The 18284-nt window shown below is 49.4% G+C and overlaps 1 protein-coding gene across 4 annotated transcripts; it reads right to left on the bottom strand.

Moving 5' to 3' along the window:
- Positions 1-168: 168 nt before the first annotated feature.
- CEP85 (centrosomal protein 85) lies at positions 169-17115 on the bottom strand. 4 transcript variants are annotated; one of them, XR_016443412.1, is made up of 15 exons: positions 17026-17115; positions 16060-16132; positions 14645-14797; positions 10859-11592; positions 9756-9889; positions 8791-8908; positions 8198-8383; positions 4945-5097; positions 4545-4699; positions 4182-4350; positions 3958-4078; positions 3448-3498; positions 3034-3141; positions 1986-2211; positions 1532-1673 (listed from the first exon to the last, which is right to left on the bottom strand). XR_016443412.1 is itself a non-coding variant. In XM_090056474.1 (14 exons), the coding sequence occupies exons 2-14, from the start codon at positions 16112-16114 to the stop codon at positions 1510-1512; spliced, it is 2358 nt and encodes a 785-aa protein (XP_089912600.1). In that variant the 5' UTR covers positions 16115-16132; positions 17026-17106; the 3' UTR covers positions 169-1509. The 4 variants fall into 4 exon arrangements, 3 of the variants coding, with proteins under 3 accessions (XP_089912600.1, XP_089912601.1, XP_089912602.1); XM_090056474.1 differs by lacking the exon at positions 4182-4350 and having other exon boundaries at positions 169-1673; positions 17026-17106; XM_090056475.1 differs by lacking the exons at positions 4182-4350; positions 14645-14797 and having other exon boundaries at positions 169-1673; positions 17026-17106.
- Positions 17116-18284: the final 1169 nt, after the last annotated feature.

Consider the following 18284-nt stretch of genomic DNA (forward strand, 5'->3'; position numbering starts at 1 on the left):
ACGGGCTGCGGGCACCAGGGCGAGGGGCAGGAGCTGCCCCCCGAAGCACGCCTAGGAACCGCACAAAGAACTCGGACACCCCGCTGCCAGCCAGGAAGAGACCAGTTAGCAAGCCACCCACCGCACCCTGACACACTTCCTATATGCCAGGCACACATGAGTCAGAGATGACACAAATGGAGCTGTTTGCACACCAGGGGAAGTACCCAGATTTCGAGAACAAAAACCCAGAGCGTTTGGTCTTAATGAAGTTCAACAAGGGGATCAGGAAGAGCGGCTCTGCCAGGTGGGCTCATCCCTGAGAGATGGATGCAAACCTAAAGCAACGTGACACTGTCAAGGGGCAGCAGGTTTGTGGGTTTTTTAAAACGAAAAACAAGGAGGTGACTTCTCCACTTCGGATCCAAGAAGAAAGCTAGCCCACCCCACGGTGCCTCAAATGAAAACACTTCAGCTTCTCCTTACGATTCAGGAAGCTGATGAAATGAAAGTGGCAAAGAGATTCAACTACAACCCATTTAACAACAGGGAGGGGGGAGATGTAGGATTGCACAGGTGGGAGAGACCATGGCTTTGGGGGAAACTCCCTGTTCAGATCGCACAACTGTACACTGAGGACCTCCCCTGGGGCAGCTCTGCAACAAGAATGGCAGCCTGGCTGTGAGCAAAGGCATCGGCTGACCTGCAACAGTGTTCCTTGCCCAGAGGAGCTGTCCTGCCAGACAGGTCCCACCTATCCAGGACTGCTTTATGGCTCTGAAAGAGCCAGCAGACCAATTCCTCCCCTCACCAGCACATGCATTAGGCATGAAAAAGCAACTTGTGGGCAGGAAGTCTCTCTAGAGGCTTAAAGGCACTTCAAACAGCAATCCCCTTCCTCCGCAGTCTGAATGTGCATCTGCATTCAGGACGCTCCCAGAGGGGGATCAGATCCTAAGGCCTCAGGCGGTAGAATCGAGCAGAGGAGCGTGGTCAGAAACCAGTGTTAGCATCACAGCTCTTGATCCTGTTGGCTACTGAAAACATCAGCTCCCTATACCTGAGCAATACAGACCTCAGTACACAAGTGACTACGCGTCACTTGGAGGCCAGAACCACGTAACGCAGGAGTCTCAGATAAGCCTGTAGCACCATGGTGCGATGGTGTTACAGGTGTATCACCCAGACTCCTGAATATCTGTGCGAGGCTAGTGCTTCTGGCAGGCATTGGCTTGGAGTTTATTAGAAAGGACGGACAGGCCAGGGGCCAGCTTGAAGCCAATGGCAGGAGCAAAAGCTCTGCAAGAATCTAAAGGAACGCAGACCCTGAACAGATCCAGCTGGCCAAATAGCATCTGAATACTCTTGGCAACAGACTCCCTGACTTTGTGAGTGACCCCCCATAGTTGTACCCAAGCAGGGGGATGCTAAGGTGCCAATACATTTTTCCACTGCAGGAGCACCGAAGTCTCCTGGGATTTTCAAGTCATGTCCAGCTGTTCCCATCTCATGCTGAGGGAAGCTCGTCTCTCACTGTGTGATGCAGTTGTCTCCCATATCCTGAGCATATCTGTCCGATATCGCTGTCCTTAGGTCCTCAACCTCTCTGTGCAGCTGCTTTACCTCCGTCAGTGTTTTTGCAAGTCCATCTGGGCTCAGCAATTCTGCAGTCTCCTTGGCCGAGCACTGCACAGCTACAAATTTAGAAGATTAACACACATCAGACATGTAGCTCCAAGCAGTAGTCATGCACATTAGTGAATAAGCCACATCACTCCAAATAATACAGCCCTATTTTAGACCCAATTATATCCAGGAAGCCAAACTCCTTAAAGCAGATGGCAGAATAGAAAAACCAAATCCAGAGGCAGGTTGGCTTCTAAGGCCCTGCAGAGGTCAGAAACCCGGTAAAAAGACACGCTACTCTCTATATGAGCAAACTATTTTGTGCCAGCCCAGCACATGCAGTGAAGGCCTCTCTGAGCTTTAGCCCCGTATGTACTTACTGCGAATGCCCAGGAGCAGGGAAAGGTTGGGATCCTTGCCCTGTGCCCTCTGAGTGACAATGCTGAAGACAGACTGCAAGTCCTGCAGGCAGCTGGTCAGCTCGCTGTGCAACTCATGGGTGAGATGGGCGGTCTCCCTGGGGAGCGGCCGGCCCAGCTCTGCTTGCCGAAGTCGTTCCTGCAACGTCAGATTCTTTTCGATCAGGTCCTGGTTCTGCACCGAAAGCTGCACAAACAAGTGCAGGGTTAGATCAGCTGTAACAGCAGCATTTGGTTGCACGCAGATGTCAGGCTCCCTGGTGGCCTCTCAGTGCACAGTGAGCATTCCTCTGCACAGCCCAGCCCAAGAAGGGGAAGTCAAGACTTGTATGTTCAGGTATCGTCCAGGTACACAGAGTCAGTGAGAGATCTGGCTCTGGGCACTTTACTCTGGGAACGCTTCTAGCCCTGGGAGCAGAGACTTGTGCGCTTAGCAGTCATTTTTTGCTGACAGCAGCGTTGGAGACCAAATAATATTAGAATCCAGACAAGGGACTTGTACCGATCTGTGACCACACTTGAATGGGTCAACTGAGGCTCAAACTATATCATACTCAGTTTTTAAAACAGAAACTACTCATATAGATAGGATAAAGAAAAGGTACCTCATCCCCCTGACTCTGCATGGATAACAGAGTGGAGGCTTCCAGAGGATGGCTGCATACCTTCGACCCCCACCTGAACTCGATTCTCTCAGGAATCACTCTGTGCTTCTGCATCCCTTAAAGCTGAGATACAACCTTGAATCTTTTTAGCTGGGGCCTGTGAAGCTCTAGTTTGTAGTAGTGGCAAAAGGCTCCTTTGCTGCACCCTGCTGGCCAAATCAAAGCAACTCTGCAGCCAGATTTACAGGGTTGTGAAAGCCATGACAGGCAGAGGTGGGTGAAACCAAGAGGGGAATCCTGCTCAACAGCAGTAACAGGACACTGGCAAGCTGCGCTGCAAGTGGAAGTGCCCACCGCTGCTTAAGACCCTTCATTGTTCATGCCCCCAGAGCTCCAATTCTGACCTCTTTCACGGCTGTGCGTAGCTGCTGCAGTGCATTCTCTCGCTGCATCGCTTCCTCTTTCAGAGCTTGGCTGGTTCCTTCTTCCTGGGCTACCTGGTTCTCTAGGCCCTGGAACAGGTCACAGGAGACAAGTTAGTCCAGTGCTGCTCAACCTCTGGCCTATGAAACCATGTCATGTGGCCCATGAGGATCTCCCCATCTCTGGAAATTGCAGGGAGCAGTGGCAGTTAACACCGTGGCAGCTCCCACAGGGCCAGACAACATGGCCTGCGCACCTGAACCAGCTGCACCTAAAGACTGACCCCACACCACTCATCTGGCCGGAAGCCCAGAAAAGTTGGGCACCAATTAACTAGTCCAGCAGAGCTGATAGCAGATACTTGCATTTGCAGTCTGTCAGCATGAAATGCTCACCTTGACTTGGGCACACAACTGCTCCATCTTCTTCTGCTGTTTGTCCATAATCTGCAATCAGAGGCAGGGGCATTAGGGACATTTAAAGAGCAAGTCTGTATGTTCAGCTCATCAATCCCCCTTGGGATTTCTGCTTTCGTCTAACAGCTCAATCTCACTCTTTAACCAAGCTGTACTTCAAGTGCTATTATTCCCAGATGGAAGATACCCTTAGAAGTATCAGTTAGGAACCCAGAGGTTGCATTCTTTCAGTCTTCCCCTCCCCCAGGTGCCTCCCATCCCTGTGATGTTCAGGTGAATGCCGTAGCACTGCATTGTTATCATACCAATGGCAGCTATCAAAACCCTCCCAGCACAGCATGCCAAGAGCTGCTAGATCAGTGCGCTTGGAAGCACATGCTCAGCGTTAAGCAGAAAGAAGCTTAACCACTGATGCGACAATGGAAGGGAGGAGGAATCCGAGTCGACACAGAGCAATGCTGCCACTGTCTTGTTGGCAGGCTGCATTACCTTCCTGCGTCGATCGCATTCTTTCTGCAGAGAATCCGATTCTCCTTGTTGTTTCTCCACCACCTGAACTGAAGTCCCCTTCTCTGCACTTGTCATGCACTGCTGCACCTTGTCCTGCAAGCTGCAACAAACAGTGCATTGAGCAGATGGACAGAGAACAGGAGATTCAATGGGACTGGAACAGAGACAGGAAGGGAAGCGATGGGCAAAAAGCTTCTCCTTACCCTGTCCTCCTTGGGACTTTTGGGGACCTCCATGAAAGATTTGTGGGGAGGAAGATAGGTCAGTCCCTGTAACACAGCTAATCCTCCCCACTCCGTGCCAAAGCTCTCAGTCATTCTGCTCCAGTTTGTGGGATGCAGGCGCCTGCTTGGCAGCAGCTGGAACATGTACCTTGAGGCAGTCCCAAGCCACAGCAGATTAAGGAGCAACACCAAGGGCAATCTCCAGAGAATCAATACGTGCCCAGAGCACAGCTCTGCCGCAGTGGGGAGAGGCACCTGACTCTCTGCTCCCAGCAAACAGGGGTCTGGCATGGCTGGCCCTTGCTGTTAAGCAGGGTCCATCTCCCTCACTGGAGGATTTACCTGTGCACAGTGGAAAGCAGCTCCAGCTCTCTGCGTTTCTGGGCCTCAATCTGTGCCTCCTGCTCCCTGCACGTAGCACGGACATCTCCAAGCTCTCTCTCCAGCACTGCCGCCGTGTCTTGTAAAGCAGCAATCTTCAGCTCCGACTCCTTTAGCTGCAGCAGAGAGCACCACTCAACAATTCCAGCTATTTTGCTACATATACCATGTCAGGGCTCAGCTAGCGACTAGCTGGGATTGTTACTGCCTGTTTGCAGCCTAGATCAGGACACTTTTTCAGAAAAAGGCCAGTTTGCACTTCTGTTTGGCCAAACACCTGCATTGGGTTTCGCAGCAGTAAAACTACAGCTCACACCTAATTCAGACCGGCACCTTGAGTATCCCAGGCACACTGTCTTACCTGCCGACTCTGTTTCTGATGATCCTCCAAGGTTGGCAGATCAGCCAGATACCGCTCAAGGGTCTCGATCCTCTGTTGCCTCTCCCGATTTTGCTCAGACTCCTTCTGGCATTTCTTTTTCAGGCCGTTAATATGTCTGTCTCTCCCTTTTACCTGAGGGAAAAAATTTGAAAGTGTGGCTTGCTTAGGCTACAATTTCCTGTGCATCCACAGTCTCCTCCTCTGTTTGTCCCACTATCATTAAGATACCTGACTGAGAAGAAAAGCTGTTAACGCTCCCCCCCCACCAAATGCCTCGTTTGAAGTGTTTGCTAGTGACTCAGTTGTCCTGAGGTAGCGAAACACCCTAGGAGTTCAGAAGCAATCAAACCTGCTGCTATAAGTAAGGAACTGGTCTGTGCCCCGATTAGAAACCCCCTATTGGCTACTTCATAACCTAGAAGAAGTACAAGTGGCATCTTGGCCCTTATAGGGGCTGCGTACAGTTTAAACTACAATTACAAAGATAGTTAAGCACCACAGGACACAGCCCTCAGACTTCTGGCGCACAGTTGGCAAGCCTCTTAGCAGTGCAGTGTGTGAGGACTCTTGCCCACCATCTTCAACAAGCTCTTTTCAAGTCACCCCAAGAACTTCAGGAAGTGCCGCGTGTATTGAAGAGACATCTATCAAGGCAGCATAGCAAGTTTTCGCCACTCACGGCCTGCCCCGTGGTTTTCTTAAGTCTACTTAGCACAAACAACAGACTTGCATACAACTTGCTTCTCCAACTGTAAAAAGACAGGATCATTGCATTTGATAGGAAAAAGAGAGAGAGAGAGAAGCCCCTTCAACTGCTGTGAGGAGAAAGGAGGAAAAGCCTGTTCTAGTCTGTGGGTGCAATTAAATCAACATTAACTATGCTGAAACTCTTTGCTCAGTGAGGAGTGAAGTTCCAGGAGTATAAGCCATCCATTAGACTTTACACCTTGAGCAGAGGAAGAGATTTTGTGCCCAGGGAGGGCATCCAAACGATCTGTTGTACAAACCCTTGAACACTCCCTGGTGAAGTCTTAGTCATATGGATTTATGAGCAAAACCAAGTAACTAGCAATAGCTCTAGAGAAGTCTTTTGGCCTTTGCCTCAGTTCTGCCTCCCAACAGACAGGAAGTACCCATGAGTACATCAATTGATCAGTCACCCTCTACTTGAGACACGGCAGGTTGGAAGGCTCTACAGAGTCACGTTGGTGAAGTGCTCTGACACTCTAGGAGAGGGCTCAGAAGTGCCACGTGTTCTACACTGCAAGCAAGCAGGAATAGGTAAAGCTATAGCAACTGGGGCCCCTGCAGGACACGTTAGGAAATTTGGTCGTCACACCAGACAACAAAGCCAACATGTTTAACGATTTCTTTGCCTCCATCTTCCTAAGCAGGGACCAGAACAGTCACCCCCCTCCTGGGCCCCCCTTAGGCCCCAGGGGAGGCACACCTAAGCCAAGGGTTAGTGAAGAACTAGTTAGGGAGCTTCTGGAGGGGTTGGATGTATTTAAGTCAGCCGATCTGGACTATCTCCACCCTAGAGTACTAAAGGAATTGGCTGAGGTCATTGTGGTACCCCTGGGACGGCTTTACGAGCACTCGTGATGCGCTGGTGTGGTGCCAGAGGACTGGAAGAGGGCCAGCGTGGTTCCCATCTTCAAAAAGGGTAAGAAGGAAGACCCGGGAAACTATAGGCCAGTTAGTCTCACCTCAATCCTAGGCAAGCTGTTTGAGAAAATTATGCTGGCACACATCCAGGAGGGGCCAGCAGGGGATTTCATGCTTAGGGGCAACCAACACGGGTTCATCAGTGGCAGGTCCTGTCAGACCAACCTGGTGGCCTTCCACGACCAGGTCACCAAATCATTAGATGCAGGGGTAGCAGTGGACATAGTCTTCCTGGACTTTCGGAAGGCTTTCGACACTGTCTCTCACCCCGTTCTCATTAAGAAACTGGGGGACTGTGGTGTGGACACCCACAGTCAGATGGGTTGCCAACAGGCTGAAGGGCCGCACCCAGAGAGAGGTGGTGGATGGGTCATGTTCGACTTGGAGGGACGTGGGCAGTGGGGTCCCCCAGGGCTCGGTCCTCGGGCCCGCACTGTTCAACATCTTCATCAGTGACTTAGATGAGGGGGTAAAAAGCACCCTGTTCAAATTTGCTGATGACATTAAGATGTGGGGGGATGTGGGCATGCTAGAAGGGAATACTAGGCTACAATCGGACCTAGACAGGTTACAAGGGTGGGCGGATGAGAACAGGAAGGGATTCAGCACCGACAAGTGATGTACCTGGGGAGGAACAACCAGCACCATACCTACAGGCTGGGGAACTCCCTTCTCGTCAGTGCAGAGGCAGAAAAGGATCTTGGAGTCATCATTGACTCCAAGATGAACATGGGCCGGCAGTGGGGGGAGGCAGTCAGGAAGGCCAACCACACCTTGTCATGCATCCACAGATGCATCTCGAGCAGGTCCAAGGCAATCCTCACCCTCTATGCAGCACTGGTCAGGCCGCAGCTGGAGACTGCGTCCAGTTCTGGGCGCCGCACTTCAGGAGGGATGTGGACAGCATGGAGAGGGGCCAGAGGAGGCCACTCGCATGGTCAGGGGGCAGCAGGGCAGGCCCCACGAGGAGAGGCTACGGGACCTGAACCTGTTCAGTCTTCACAAGAGAAGGCTGAGGGGGATCTAGTGGCCTGTTACAAACTAGTTAGGGGGGATCAGCAGGCACTGGGGGAGTCCCTGTTCCCCCAAGCACTGCCAGGAGTGACCAGGAATAACGGTCACAAGCTGGCGGAGGGGAGATTTAGGCTAGATATCAGGAGGCGTGACTTCACAGTCAGGGTGGCTAGGATCTGGACCCAACTTCCAAGAGAAGTGGTGCTGGCTCCTACCCTGGGGGGTCTAAGAGGAGGTTAGATGTACACCTTGCTGGGATCGTTTGACCCCAGTACTCTTTCCTGCCATGGCAGGGGGTCGGACTAGATGATCTACTCAGGTCTCTTCCGACCCTGGAAACTATGAAACTATGGATGTTACAGAGAACAACCGGGTTGGAGGTTTTACTTTGCACCTTTTCCAAAAAGAAGCCAATGCAACTAACAGTCTGCAGGTTCTCTTTGGTTGGGGCCAAACTGTCCAAAGAGCAAAGGAGGCCACAAATACCCCCGACAACAAAGAGCTCCTATCAGCCCAACCACTATACCAGCATTTCCAGTGGGATTCATACCCGCTCTTCCTGCTTCTTTACTTCCTCTGCATGCTTCTGTACTGTCTCCTTCATTGTCTCCCGAATACGCCTTGTATCCAACTCGGAAGCAGACAGTTTTCTCTCCAGTTCGATCTTTTCCTTATTAAGGGAATCCGTCTTCTCAGTGAACTGTGCCCGCAGGAAAGTGTTTTCCCGCTGCAGCTCCTGGAAACAGAAGACAATTTGTCACTGATGTCAAGGCTCCTTGCTGCAAGTCAGACCCACCTGTTACATAAGATGGCCATTCCCAGAGCAGCACTTCCAGCTCTCCAAGAGATTCATCAGCTCTTCAGCATTTTATACATCTGTCCTATCACCAAGCGCACTGCAGGCTGATGGTGTTATGCTACTAATGCAAGCAGCTACCACTGAAGGTTTTTTCTGTGGTTCCAGAAGTCTGGAGACCCTTACCACCTTCTGAATAAACAGGAGATGAACCAAGACAGACAGACCCCAAAGGAGGGACTTTCCTGCATGCCCTTCTGGCTTAGGAAGAATTCACTGAATCAGAACTGAAGCCAGTGAATTCAGAGCATGCTGTTTTCAGCTCTCCCCTGGCTGTTCCCACCTACCTGCAGTCTCAATAAGCAAACGTCTCCATAGGGGTTAGAACAGCCAAGCAGAGCACTGTGAACCTGCAGCTCGCTCTCTCGAACCTTCTGCTCCAGCTGGGAGATGTGTTGCCTCTGCCTAGCAAAATAAAAATCAGATCTGATGAATGACCCCTTCACCAAACTACCCTTTACTGGTAACAGAGGGAATAATGCATTTCGGCTGCCATGAATGCCATCAAAATCTAGTGCCGATTACTGCCTTTGTCGTCAGTGGGTAGAGAACACCATTTGGGATTGTGCCTGGTTTTGCCTCTTGGATGGTGGGAAAAAAAAAAACCCAACATACTTAAATATTCTTGTGAGAAAAGTTTGATCCTTGCTGATTTCACACTAAAAATTCAAGTCTCCTCTGCCTGGAGGCAGTAACTGACGAAAAGGACCAAGACTCAAGCTGACTCAGTGAGCATGGAAGGACTTTCAGTCCAAATGCTTAAGCTCTGGTTTCAATATTGCCTATTCCAGCATTAACAGCCAGTATTTGGGAAGAGCAGACATATGGGCAAGCCTCCCCAGAGCCACATTATGTAAAGTGAGACTAAAATGAACATCCCTTATACACCTGAGAGAGTCCTCCAGCTGAGCTGAGAAGAGTACCCTTGACGTTCAGAATATTCTGAATGCAAATGGGCAGGTTAACGGCTAAAAATCTTCTACCTTTTTGACCACCAAGTAGGGAAAAGGCTTACAAACACAGATCATCCTTAACTTGACAAATAGATTCAGCTTGAGAGGATCTTCAGAAACAACCTGCAGGCTCTACTTAAGTAACCACCTGTTCTCACTGGCTTGTAAAACATTACCTTCCATGAAATAGTTCCAAAACCTCAAGGGAGGGAAACGGATTTCTTCAGAGTTTGTTCCTAGCAAGCCTCAGGAACATTTCTCTACTTTTCTTTTTCACTTCCTCCTGAAACTTGTCCTACCTGTCAATGAGGATCTCTTTCTCCTTGAGTAGATTCTCATTGGCGTTCAGGATACCGACCCACTGGGCTGGATCGACTGCATGCAGCGGAGTGGGATACATTGAGGAATGGTTGCAAGCAACACCATTTTGTAACTGAAAGGGGACACAAATTAAGAGGGAAAGGCTTAGGTTTCAGTGAGGTGATTGCAACACTGCTCAGACTGTGTACACCGTGTGCTTGTCTGCATGCCAGTACACAGCTATTCCAGACTGCGTCCAAGCTCTGGGGACAAATAAAACTCTGAATGGGTTTGGGCAGAGTTTACTGAACCATTTTAGATCACTGTAGGTTACTGGTCAAAGCCGATGGTTTGTCATTCCATCCCCTACACCTATGCAATAAATAGATGGCTCCCCACAGCCATGAAGATAATGTTTTATGGGATGGGGAAGGGGGGTGAGAATTAAAAAACCCCCCAATCAATCAATCAATCAATAATTGTAATATAAGGCTATGAACAAATGTACCTGTTAGCCACTTTAAAAGGGGCAAGGTGACTGCCACTTGCAAATGAGCATCAGCTCTTATATGTACCCACCTCAGCTGCACAGGCTGCAGCCATGCAAGGGAGACAAACAGCTATAACCAACTCTGTTCCATTCAAGGTTTAAATTGCAACAGATTTACTACACTTGTATTGCTACAGAAGCAGGGAAGCAGTACTTGCATTACAGCAGCTTGTATCAGTGTCTTTTGATACCAATCACGTGTTACGTCTGTCTATATCGTAACTTTAGATATGGGGCGAGACTCTCGTTAGCTGGCATACCGACTACGATCACTTTCTGCCCACATACACTCTTTGGAAAAGGAGGATCACTGCCTTATTCAAGCCTGCGGAGTGTTGCAGACAAACAGAGCAGTTACATAATGTTGAAGCAGTGTGAAAAATTACGCTGACACATTCAATGTACGCCGGTAACTGAAGGGATGTATTAGTATAAAGAGGAGATAGAGGCACAAGATGTTTCCCCTTGACTCCAGTATCTGGAAACTATGGTCACTTCACACATTCTTGTAAGAAAGACCGGGGGGGGGGATTTATACACACATCTCCCTACCTGCATCTGTTCTGTGCGCACTCTGATGTTGTCCAGCTGATGCTTCCAAGCGCTGAGGTCACAAACCCTCTCATGCGGATGCAACATGCAAGGTTCTTGCCTCCACACTTGTGCCTGAGGAGCCCCTGGCTTTGAAAAGACATTATTGGGCTGAAGTCCCAACGGCGTGGGTCTGCTCCCACGAGGCCATGTCCCATTGCGGGGCTCACAGACTCCACTAGCCCCAGGTGCAGTTTGCGTCTCTGGTAGCACTTTATAAGGCTCCTTTGCTGCATCAGTGGCAATGGTGCTTGGATTACACTTCTGGAACTTGAGGTGAGGATCAGAGCACAGATTATCCATCCAAAGGGACCGGTTAAGGGTGAACTCAAGAGCAGGCATGTCAAATTTCCGATTATCTTCCGCTCTCATGTGGTCAGCATGGGGAAGCCAGGACTGCTCAAAACTGTTTTCCCTGGAAGTCCCATAGAGCTGCAGGAGCTCCCTGGGTGGCCCTTGAGACAATTTTACAGCATGAGGGTCTCCATTTCTCATCAGCCCTGCATTTTCAGTGGAGGATGCTGACAGAGCTGGTTTTGATGATAATGGCACCTTCTGTAAAGAGTCTGGCTCTCCTGTGGAGCAGAGCTTGGAAGGTGACATGCCCAATGTGGAAGGCATGACATGGGCTGTAGGGATGGTCACTTGGGTTTTAATGGGCTGGAATGAAGTGCTGCCACTGGAAGTGCAGAAGTCTGTGGGGGGAAAAAGAATAATCTGATAGTTGTAACAAACACACAAAAAGACAGCAGCCACCATCGCTAGTGGTCCCACAGTTATTTCATCCCATCCAGGAGCTGAAGCTCATACCCAGGGCACATCTGCCTCTCTCAGCATTACAGATTTCAAGAGCCTGCCATTTTCCTGTTACAGTGCCTCACAAAGGACCAGTCCAAACTAGCAGTCATCCAGTATCATTGCTCCGTTATTGCAGAATTGTACAAATTAATTCCTCTGTCTGCTCATTTACACACCAATCCCCAAGAGGTAGGAAAAAGGCTAAAACTTACTGGCAAACTGAGCACGGAGACCTTGATTACACTGTGCTCATCCCACGGCACAGCAGTTCTCAAAAGAGACCAAAAGCAAACAGGAGCCTTCGCTAAGCCTGCGATAAGCTTCAAGTGCCACCGAACACTACGCCACCAAGCACCTGACCTTAAGAACTCTCCTGGAACATGGCAGCAGAACTAGCCTTTCCTGGGGGTGCAGTGTCACGGCCCTGCCCCTCCAGCTGTAGGAAAGGAAAGCGAGCAGAGAACACCAAGGGTGCAGATCTGTCCTGTCACAGCCACCAAACCTGCCTACATGGAAAGGCAAAGTTATTCTTAGAAAGTCTCAGGTTTCAATAGAGCAGAGCAGGGGCTCAAGCAGCAAATGCTAAAACAACTTGTTTTACCCTGTTGATCTTTCCCTGGTCCTCTGGGATTTGGACACCACAGTACCAAGTTCAGGCTTTTCCCAGAGGGGCTTATTTGTTTTCTCCATGTTTTTTGCTCTAGGTCAATCCCCATGTGATAATTCTCCCACCCAGCTTCAGGGCAATGAGCTCATTCTCACATGCTCTTATCAGGAAAACACTACTACAAGAAGGAATAAAAAAGGCACAGTTTTAGTATCACTAGCATGAGAATCTATGCAAGACAACATCAAGAGTCTCAAAATGCATAAAACCTGTTGCTAGGAAGGAATGCCAACACACAGGCACAGAGTGGGGAAATCTCTGCACACACAGGCTTGGCCTAAAGTTCTCTCAAGAGAGGAAATATCCATCCGGACAGACAAGAAAACATTTACTTTCAGATAAACAGACGGAGAGTTGGGGCCAGTTTCTTCTCTCAAGTCCCCTACCTTACATTGCAACATCCTCACCTAGAACTACTGCAGTTCCACCCACTAGCACATGAAATATGCAAAGCAGGCTCTGAAAGCGTTATTAGGATCATCACAGTGGCATTTCTAACATGTGTAAAGACTTGTGAAAGTCAATTCCGTTTGACCAACTATCAGCATGACAAGCTTAAGCAGGGATGCAGTATAATAAACATACAAAAAAGCGGCCTACCAAGTACAATTGCCAGTCCACTCCACTCAGAGCACAGCTGGAAGTGTTACTGCTCTGAGAAATGCTAGCAGGTGAACTTCAAGGTGCCATTTAATAACACTAACTCAAAACACATGTTTAAGGAACCTTTTGCTTGGTCTCCTACATTGTTGAGAAGCACAGAAAGTTTCCAGTAGTATGAGACATCTCAAGAAGCAGGGGGGAAAAAAAAGAGTAAGAAGTATAGTACAGTAAACTCCCCTCCTCTGCAACTGGAAGGAGCTGCTAGTTCATCGGTAGCATCTTAGGTTAACCCTGCTAGAGAGAACATCAAGGTCTTATTTTTACACTGTCAGATTGCCAAAGCCTAAGTGCCTTACTCCCAATAATACCAGCCTGCTGGCTCATGTTGGCTGACCCAGAGTCAATCACCAGAGTTCCTGAAACAAAGGCTGGCTTGATGGTCAGCCCCACCCTGGAATGCAATAAGAACTAGTGAACAACCTACAATGAAAGTGCCAAGCCTTAAGTAGTTAGGAACAGATTGTAAACACCCTCTATTTTCAGTGTCTCCTCCACTAGGAAGTTGACAAAACAGTCAAAGAAGGTAGAGGACAGATTAAAATGGGAATGCATTAACATGCAAGATTTGATATCGTCCATGTTACAGGGGCGTTGCGAGAAATGTGCCCTCACGGGTAATAGGGTATTCTTGTCCTTAACAGATTTTCCAGTCTCACCCCTTTAACATGCAAGAAAAAGGAATAATATTTAGTGATGAGTTAGTTTGTGACTATGTACATTATTCTTTGATCTGTCCAGAAAGATGCATGTTTTTCAGGAGGGTTTTGGAATCACGTGCCCTAGCTGCCATCCCTTCTTCAGCTGGTCTGACCAGGCAGTTGAAAGTGTATAAAAGCTATTTAGTTTCTACTCACTAGCAAACCTGCAGCAATGGGACAGAGAGAAGTGCCCCTAGGATCTGTAACACTTCATGGCTCCCCTACAAGATATGAAGCCTCATCACGCCACATGGTGCAGTGAAAATCGATTCACACAAGCAGGGGACTAAAAACAGATTCCCTCATAGCTGTAAGGCAGTAACAGTTGCTCTTTTCTGCTAAAAGTGCAACACTCTTACGTTGTTCTTGGGTTGGAAAAAAAGCCGATGATCAGACTAGAGGCTGTATGAAAAGGGACACTGTGGAAACGCATCTCATTACACAGTTATGAAGTGTCAAGTCCAAGGATCACTGGGGATGCTTCCACCAATATTTCCCTGTTCTGTTTATACAGCACAAGTCTGCTTCCAAATGCACACAATAGAACTGTTGTAAAAAAGCATTCACAAGTTAATAATTTTCATGTTGGACTCTATTTTTATTTTGGGCAGCTAAACTCATTTTCATTGCCAAGCTCAGCATTATAGCTGGAAATAAAAGAACTTTGGCTAAGTACACATGAAGCTTTAGCTAACAAGCTTCTTTATATGAGCTCATATCTTTTAGGTGATAAAACGAATGGTTTAATATAAGAACATAAAACACACCAACATTACTCCTACAGTGTTTGGTCTTTCCCTGTTTCACACTCCAGGGTTTGGGTGCAACACTAAAGTTCTTGGTATTTACTTTGTAATGAGAAAAAAAGACCCCAAAAGAAATCCTGCAATTTTACTGCAAGGATCCAATATTCACACTCACCCTCTGTGCTGTCTGAACAGGAGGTTCCAATTGCCGTGTCCCCACTGTCAGCCGTACTTGAACAGCGCCCAAAGTGACTCTGGAACTTTGCAGACAGAGTTGGGGTTTTCCAGTCAGTCTCCAGGGAACAACTCTTCCGACCTGTGCTGGAGTCTGCAGAGAGGTACCATGAGAATCTCTGTTCTTCAGAGAACTACCTATTGCTACTGCCCAAGGAGAGCCATCTGCTGTAAGCAGCTGCTGCTGCTACTTGCTAGTCTCCCCCAAAGAGTAATCTTCAACCTGTTTCACCTGCTCAGTTACTTGCCAGAGAAGAGACAAAGCCTGAAAGGAGGATGACTTGGTGACTGATCTCAGAAGAAGCGAGATCTATGTTTGCTTAACAAGATAGGAGACAGGGAACGATAAACATTTATTAGACCAAAATTCCCTATCCCTGCCAGGATAGGGCAAGGAATTATTCAAATTCAATTTTAGAAGTAGCATTACAGTTTATTAAGAATAATCTGAATTTGTTATAAAATCATTTCCCCAACTAGAGCCAAAAACATCTTGCCAGGACGCTGCCCAGTACCACTCACAAGTCCTCTCAGAGTACAGCATAAACAAGGGCATCCCAACCCCCAGGCCATGGCCTGGTACTGGGCTGCGAAGGATTGGCTACTGGTCTGCAGGAAGGTCAGCTGCTGGACTGCAAGTCTGGAAGTGACCGGCATATTGTGGACCGGCAGCCAATTGTTTTTTATATCAAGTATAAAAAAGGGTTGGCTGCCCGGCCTGCCAGTCCGCAGCAATTTCTGGTCCACATCTGCTGGTCCACAGCATAAAAAGGTTGGGAACCCCTGGCATAAACTGCTTCCACACATCTCCTTGCTCGTTAGAACTGAATCATTATCCGTTGACTCATCTGAGCAATTGCTGCTCGTGAAACCTTTCCAGTTAGAAAAGAAACTAGCGGCAGCCATCAAGAAACTAAATCAAGCCACTTAGAGGCGGAAGATAAGGACGCAACACACAGCTCTCGAATCGCACTGGTCAGCTTGTTGGTGCGACTCTAAACTTGTTCTGGCACTTTAGCAACAGTGTCAGCGCGCTGAGTGATAGCAGCTGCATGCAGAAGTAGAGATGACGCTGGCAACAGTGTAAAGCAGCACTGTAAGCACTCTTCCTGCTCCCCGCCATCTTCTTCAAGAGTCATTTGCATGTGCCTAAGCGATGGCCTGTCTCTGGACACTCGTACAACAGTCTGGTTTTGCAGACACAGGGCACGACCAAGCTCAAGAAAGCTTTTTAAGACCTAATTTTTCATAAAAAGCTTTTGCTAACTCAGTTCTCTTTGGGGATTCACATCCCCTCAGGAAGAGCCTATCAACAAGATGCTGAGGGAGCCGGGTTTTAAGGGTTGCAGTTCATACCTGACGGGCTGGCTCGCTGGAACCTCCGGTCCGGGCATTTCTCGAGAGCGGCCATCACTGCGATCCTAGTTAACTACAGGAGGAACAAACAAAGAGAACCAGGTTTTAAATTAGATTTCCCTCCGGCTAGCAGAGCACAAATATTACAGCTGGATTTTACTAGAAGAAAGTTATGGGTGTTTTAACAGCATCCTTTCTCCAGGGCAGGTTCATTTTTGTCAGTCATGACAGAGCGGCACCTGATGGGCTCATTCAGCCATTCCCAAGGTCCCTACACTACATCTATTATGCAATTAGCCAGTTAACAGCACGATAAGTTGAGACTAGCCACACGTGCAAAGTAATTATCACACAATCAACCAATTAAATCGTGCGATACAGGTAGACTGGCTGCACGTGCAAAGTAATTACCACACCATCAACATGGCTATCCATGAACTATGAAACGGTGGCTATCCAGCTATAAAAGGAGCCGAGCAAGCACTCGAGAAACAACGCCACAGCTGGTTTCCATCCTGGTGCGACCAGCCGCGCAGCAGGGCCCCCCAAGGCCTGGACAACACGTTACACATAGCGTCACGCCAGCAGTTGTCAACTGCGGTCCGGGGGGCGCGTGCACGTCTAAAGGGTCCGCGAACGATGGTGAGGAAAGCACGCGAGCACTTCGAAAACAGGTCGAAAACCACCGGATCACAATGCGAACGGGTCACCTGCGCAGTACGTTTCAACAGGCCACACACCCAAAATAATGACTCCCATAAGAAGCGCGGCCCAGCTGCAGAACAGAGCCCGGGGCTGCCCCCAAACCGGGTAACGCTGCTGCTTGGCCACTACGCTCGGTGGCGGGGGTGCTGTAATCGGAGCGGTTCCCGCAGAGCCGCTCCAAGTAAAACGCCGCACCGCCACGTGTATACGCCCCACACGTTTAAACCGGATACGGACCGCCTCAGGCCTCCCCGCACTCACCCCTCGCCGGCGCCTCGCGCCACGACCGTTACAGCCGCCAGGGGGAGGGGCGCGCCGCGCTCGCGGGCTCCGCCTCCCGCGCCGCGCTCAGCCTATCCGGAGCGCCGGACCCGCCCTCGCTCCCTCCCCATTGGTCCGCAGGAAGGAGTCACCGCCCAACAGCCCCGTCCCTCCCGGGCGCGTGGGAAGAACGGGAACTGTCTCTTCTCGCGACCCGTAGGGAGGACAGGGGCTGTGCCTGTTCGTGGCCCCGCCCACCCAAGCGAGACCACGCCCTCTCCACTCTGTCTCCCCTGCAGGCCCGCGGGGGGGCGTAGAGCGCGGTAACCCTTTGGGTGCCGGAGGGGAGCTGGGCTGTCGGCCTCGCTTCACCGTGTGCGTGTGACGTCATCCGTGATACGTGTGCGACGTGTGATCTGTGGGTGCGATGCATGAGACAGATGTGCGCCATGTACATGTGATGTGATCACACATCTGTCAAACAGCATCGTGCACGCCCATGTATCACGCATCACACCCATGTATCACACAGCACACCCATGAATCACAGGTATCACATTCACGCATCACACAACACACAGGTATCACACACATGTATCATACGTATCACGCCCATGGATCACACGCATATCACGTGGGTGTGATACCTGTGTGTTGTGTGATCCATGCAGTGTGATGCGTGATACACAGGTGTGATATGTGCAAGGTGTGTGATACATGGCGGTGCATGATGCTGTTTGATAGATGTGCGATCGCATCACATGCACATCGCGCACATCTGTATCACATCACACACGTATATGCTATAGATCACGCGCACATACATCCTGTCTCTGTGTGTGATACGTGTGATAGGTATCCATGGTGTGATACATGTGTGTGCAATGTATGTGTGATATCGCCCATCGAACGATGTACACATATCACATCACACATGCACCACATCACATGATGTGTGTGTGATATGTGTGAGACACCTGTGTGCGATATGTATAATTAATAGAATCACAGACGACGAGGGTGGAGGGGAGCTCAGGACGTCACATCCAGTCCAAGCAGGACTCTAACATCGCAGCCGAGGCTTCGTCTAGCTGGATCTTAAAAACCTCCAGGGATGGAGCTTCCCCAGCTTTTCCAGGTAGCCTACGTGCATTTGATATATACACGATACATGGGCGTGATACACCCGCCCCCCCTTTGATTAGTCGATAAGGTGCGAATCTCCCCTGCCTTCCACCGCTTGCTTTTTCAGGTTTCAG

This window comes from Crocodylus siamensis, chromosome 7 (genome assembly GCF_052110815.1).
Source record: "Crocodylus siamensis isolate JL-2025a chromosome 7, ASM5211081v1, whole genome shotgun sequence".
Lineage (NCBI taxonomy): Eukaryota > Metazoa > Chordata > Crocodylia > Crocodylidae > Crocodylus > Crocodylus siamensis.

What these genes read in the sequence shown, in the direction of transcription:
- CEP85 (XM_090056474.1), bottom strand. Translation starts at nt 16,114, where the DNA reads ATGGCCGCTCTCGAGAAATGCCCGGACCGGAGGTTCCAGCGAGCCAGC. An exon ending in CCAGCGAGCCAGCCCGTCAG is followed by an intron (nt 14,798 to 16,059) that starts GTATGAACTGCA and finishes ACCTCTCTGCAG; the next exon opens with ACTCCAGCACAGGTCGGAAG. An exon ending in TGCGCACAGAACAGATGCAG is followed by an intron (nt 9,890 to 10,858) that starts GTAGGGAGATGT and finishes GTCCCCTTTCAG; the next exon opens with TTACAAAATGGTGTTGCTTG.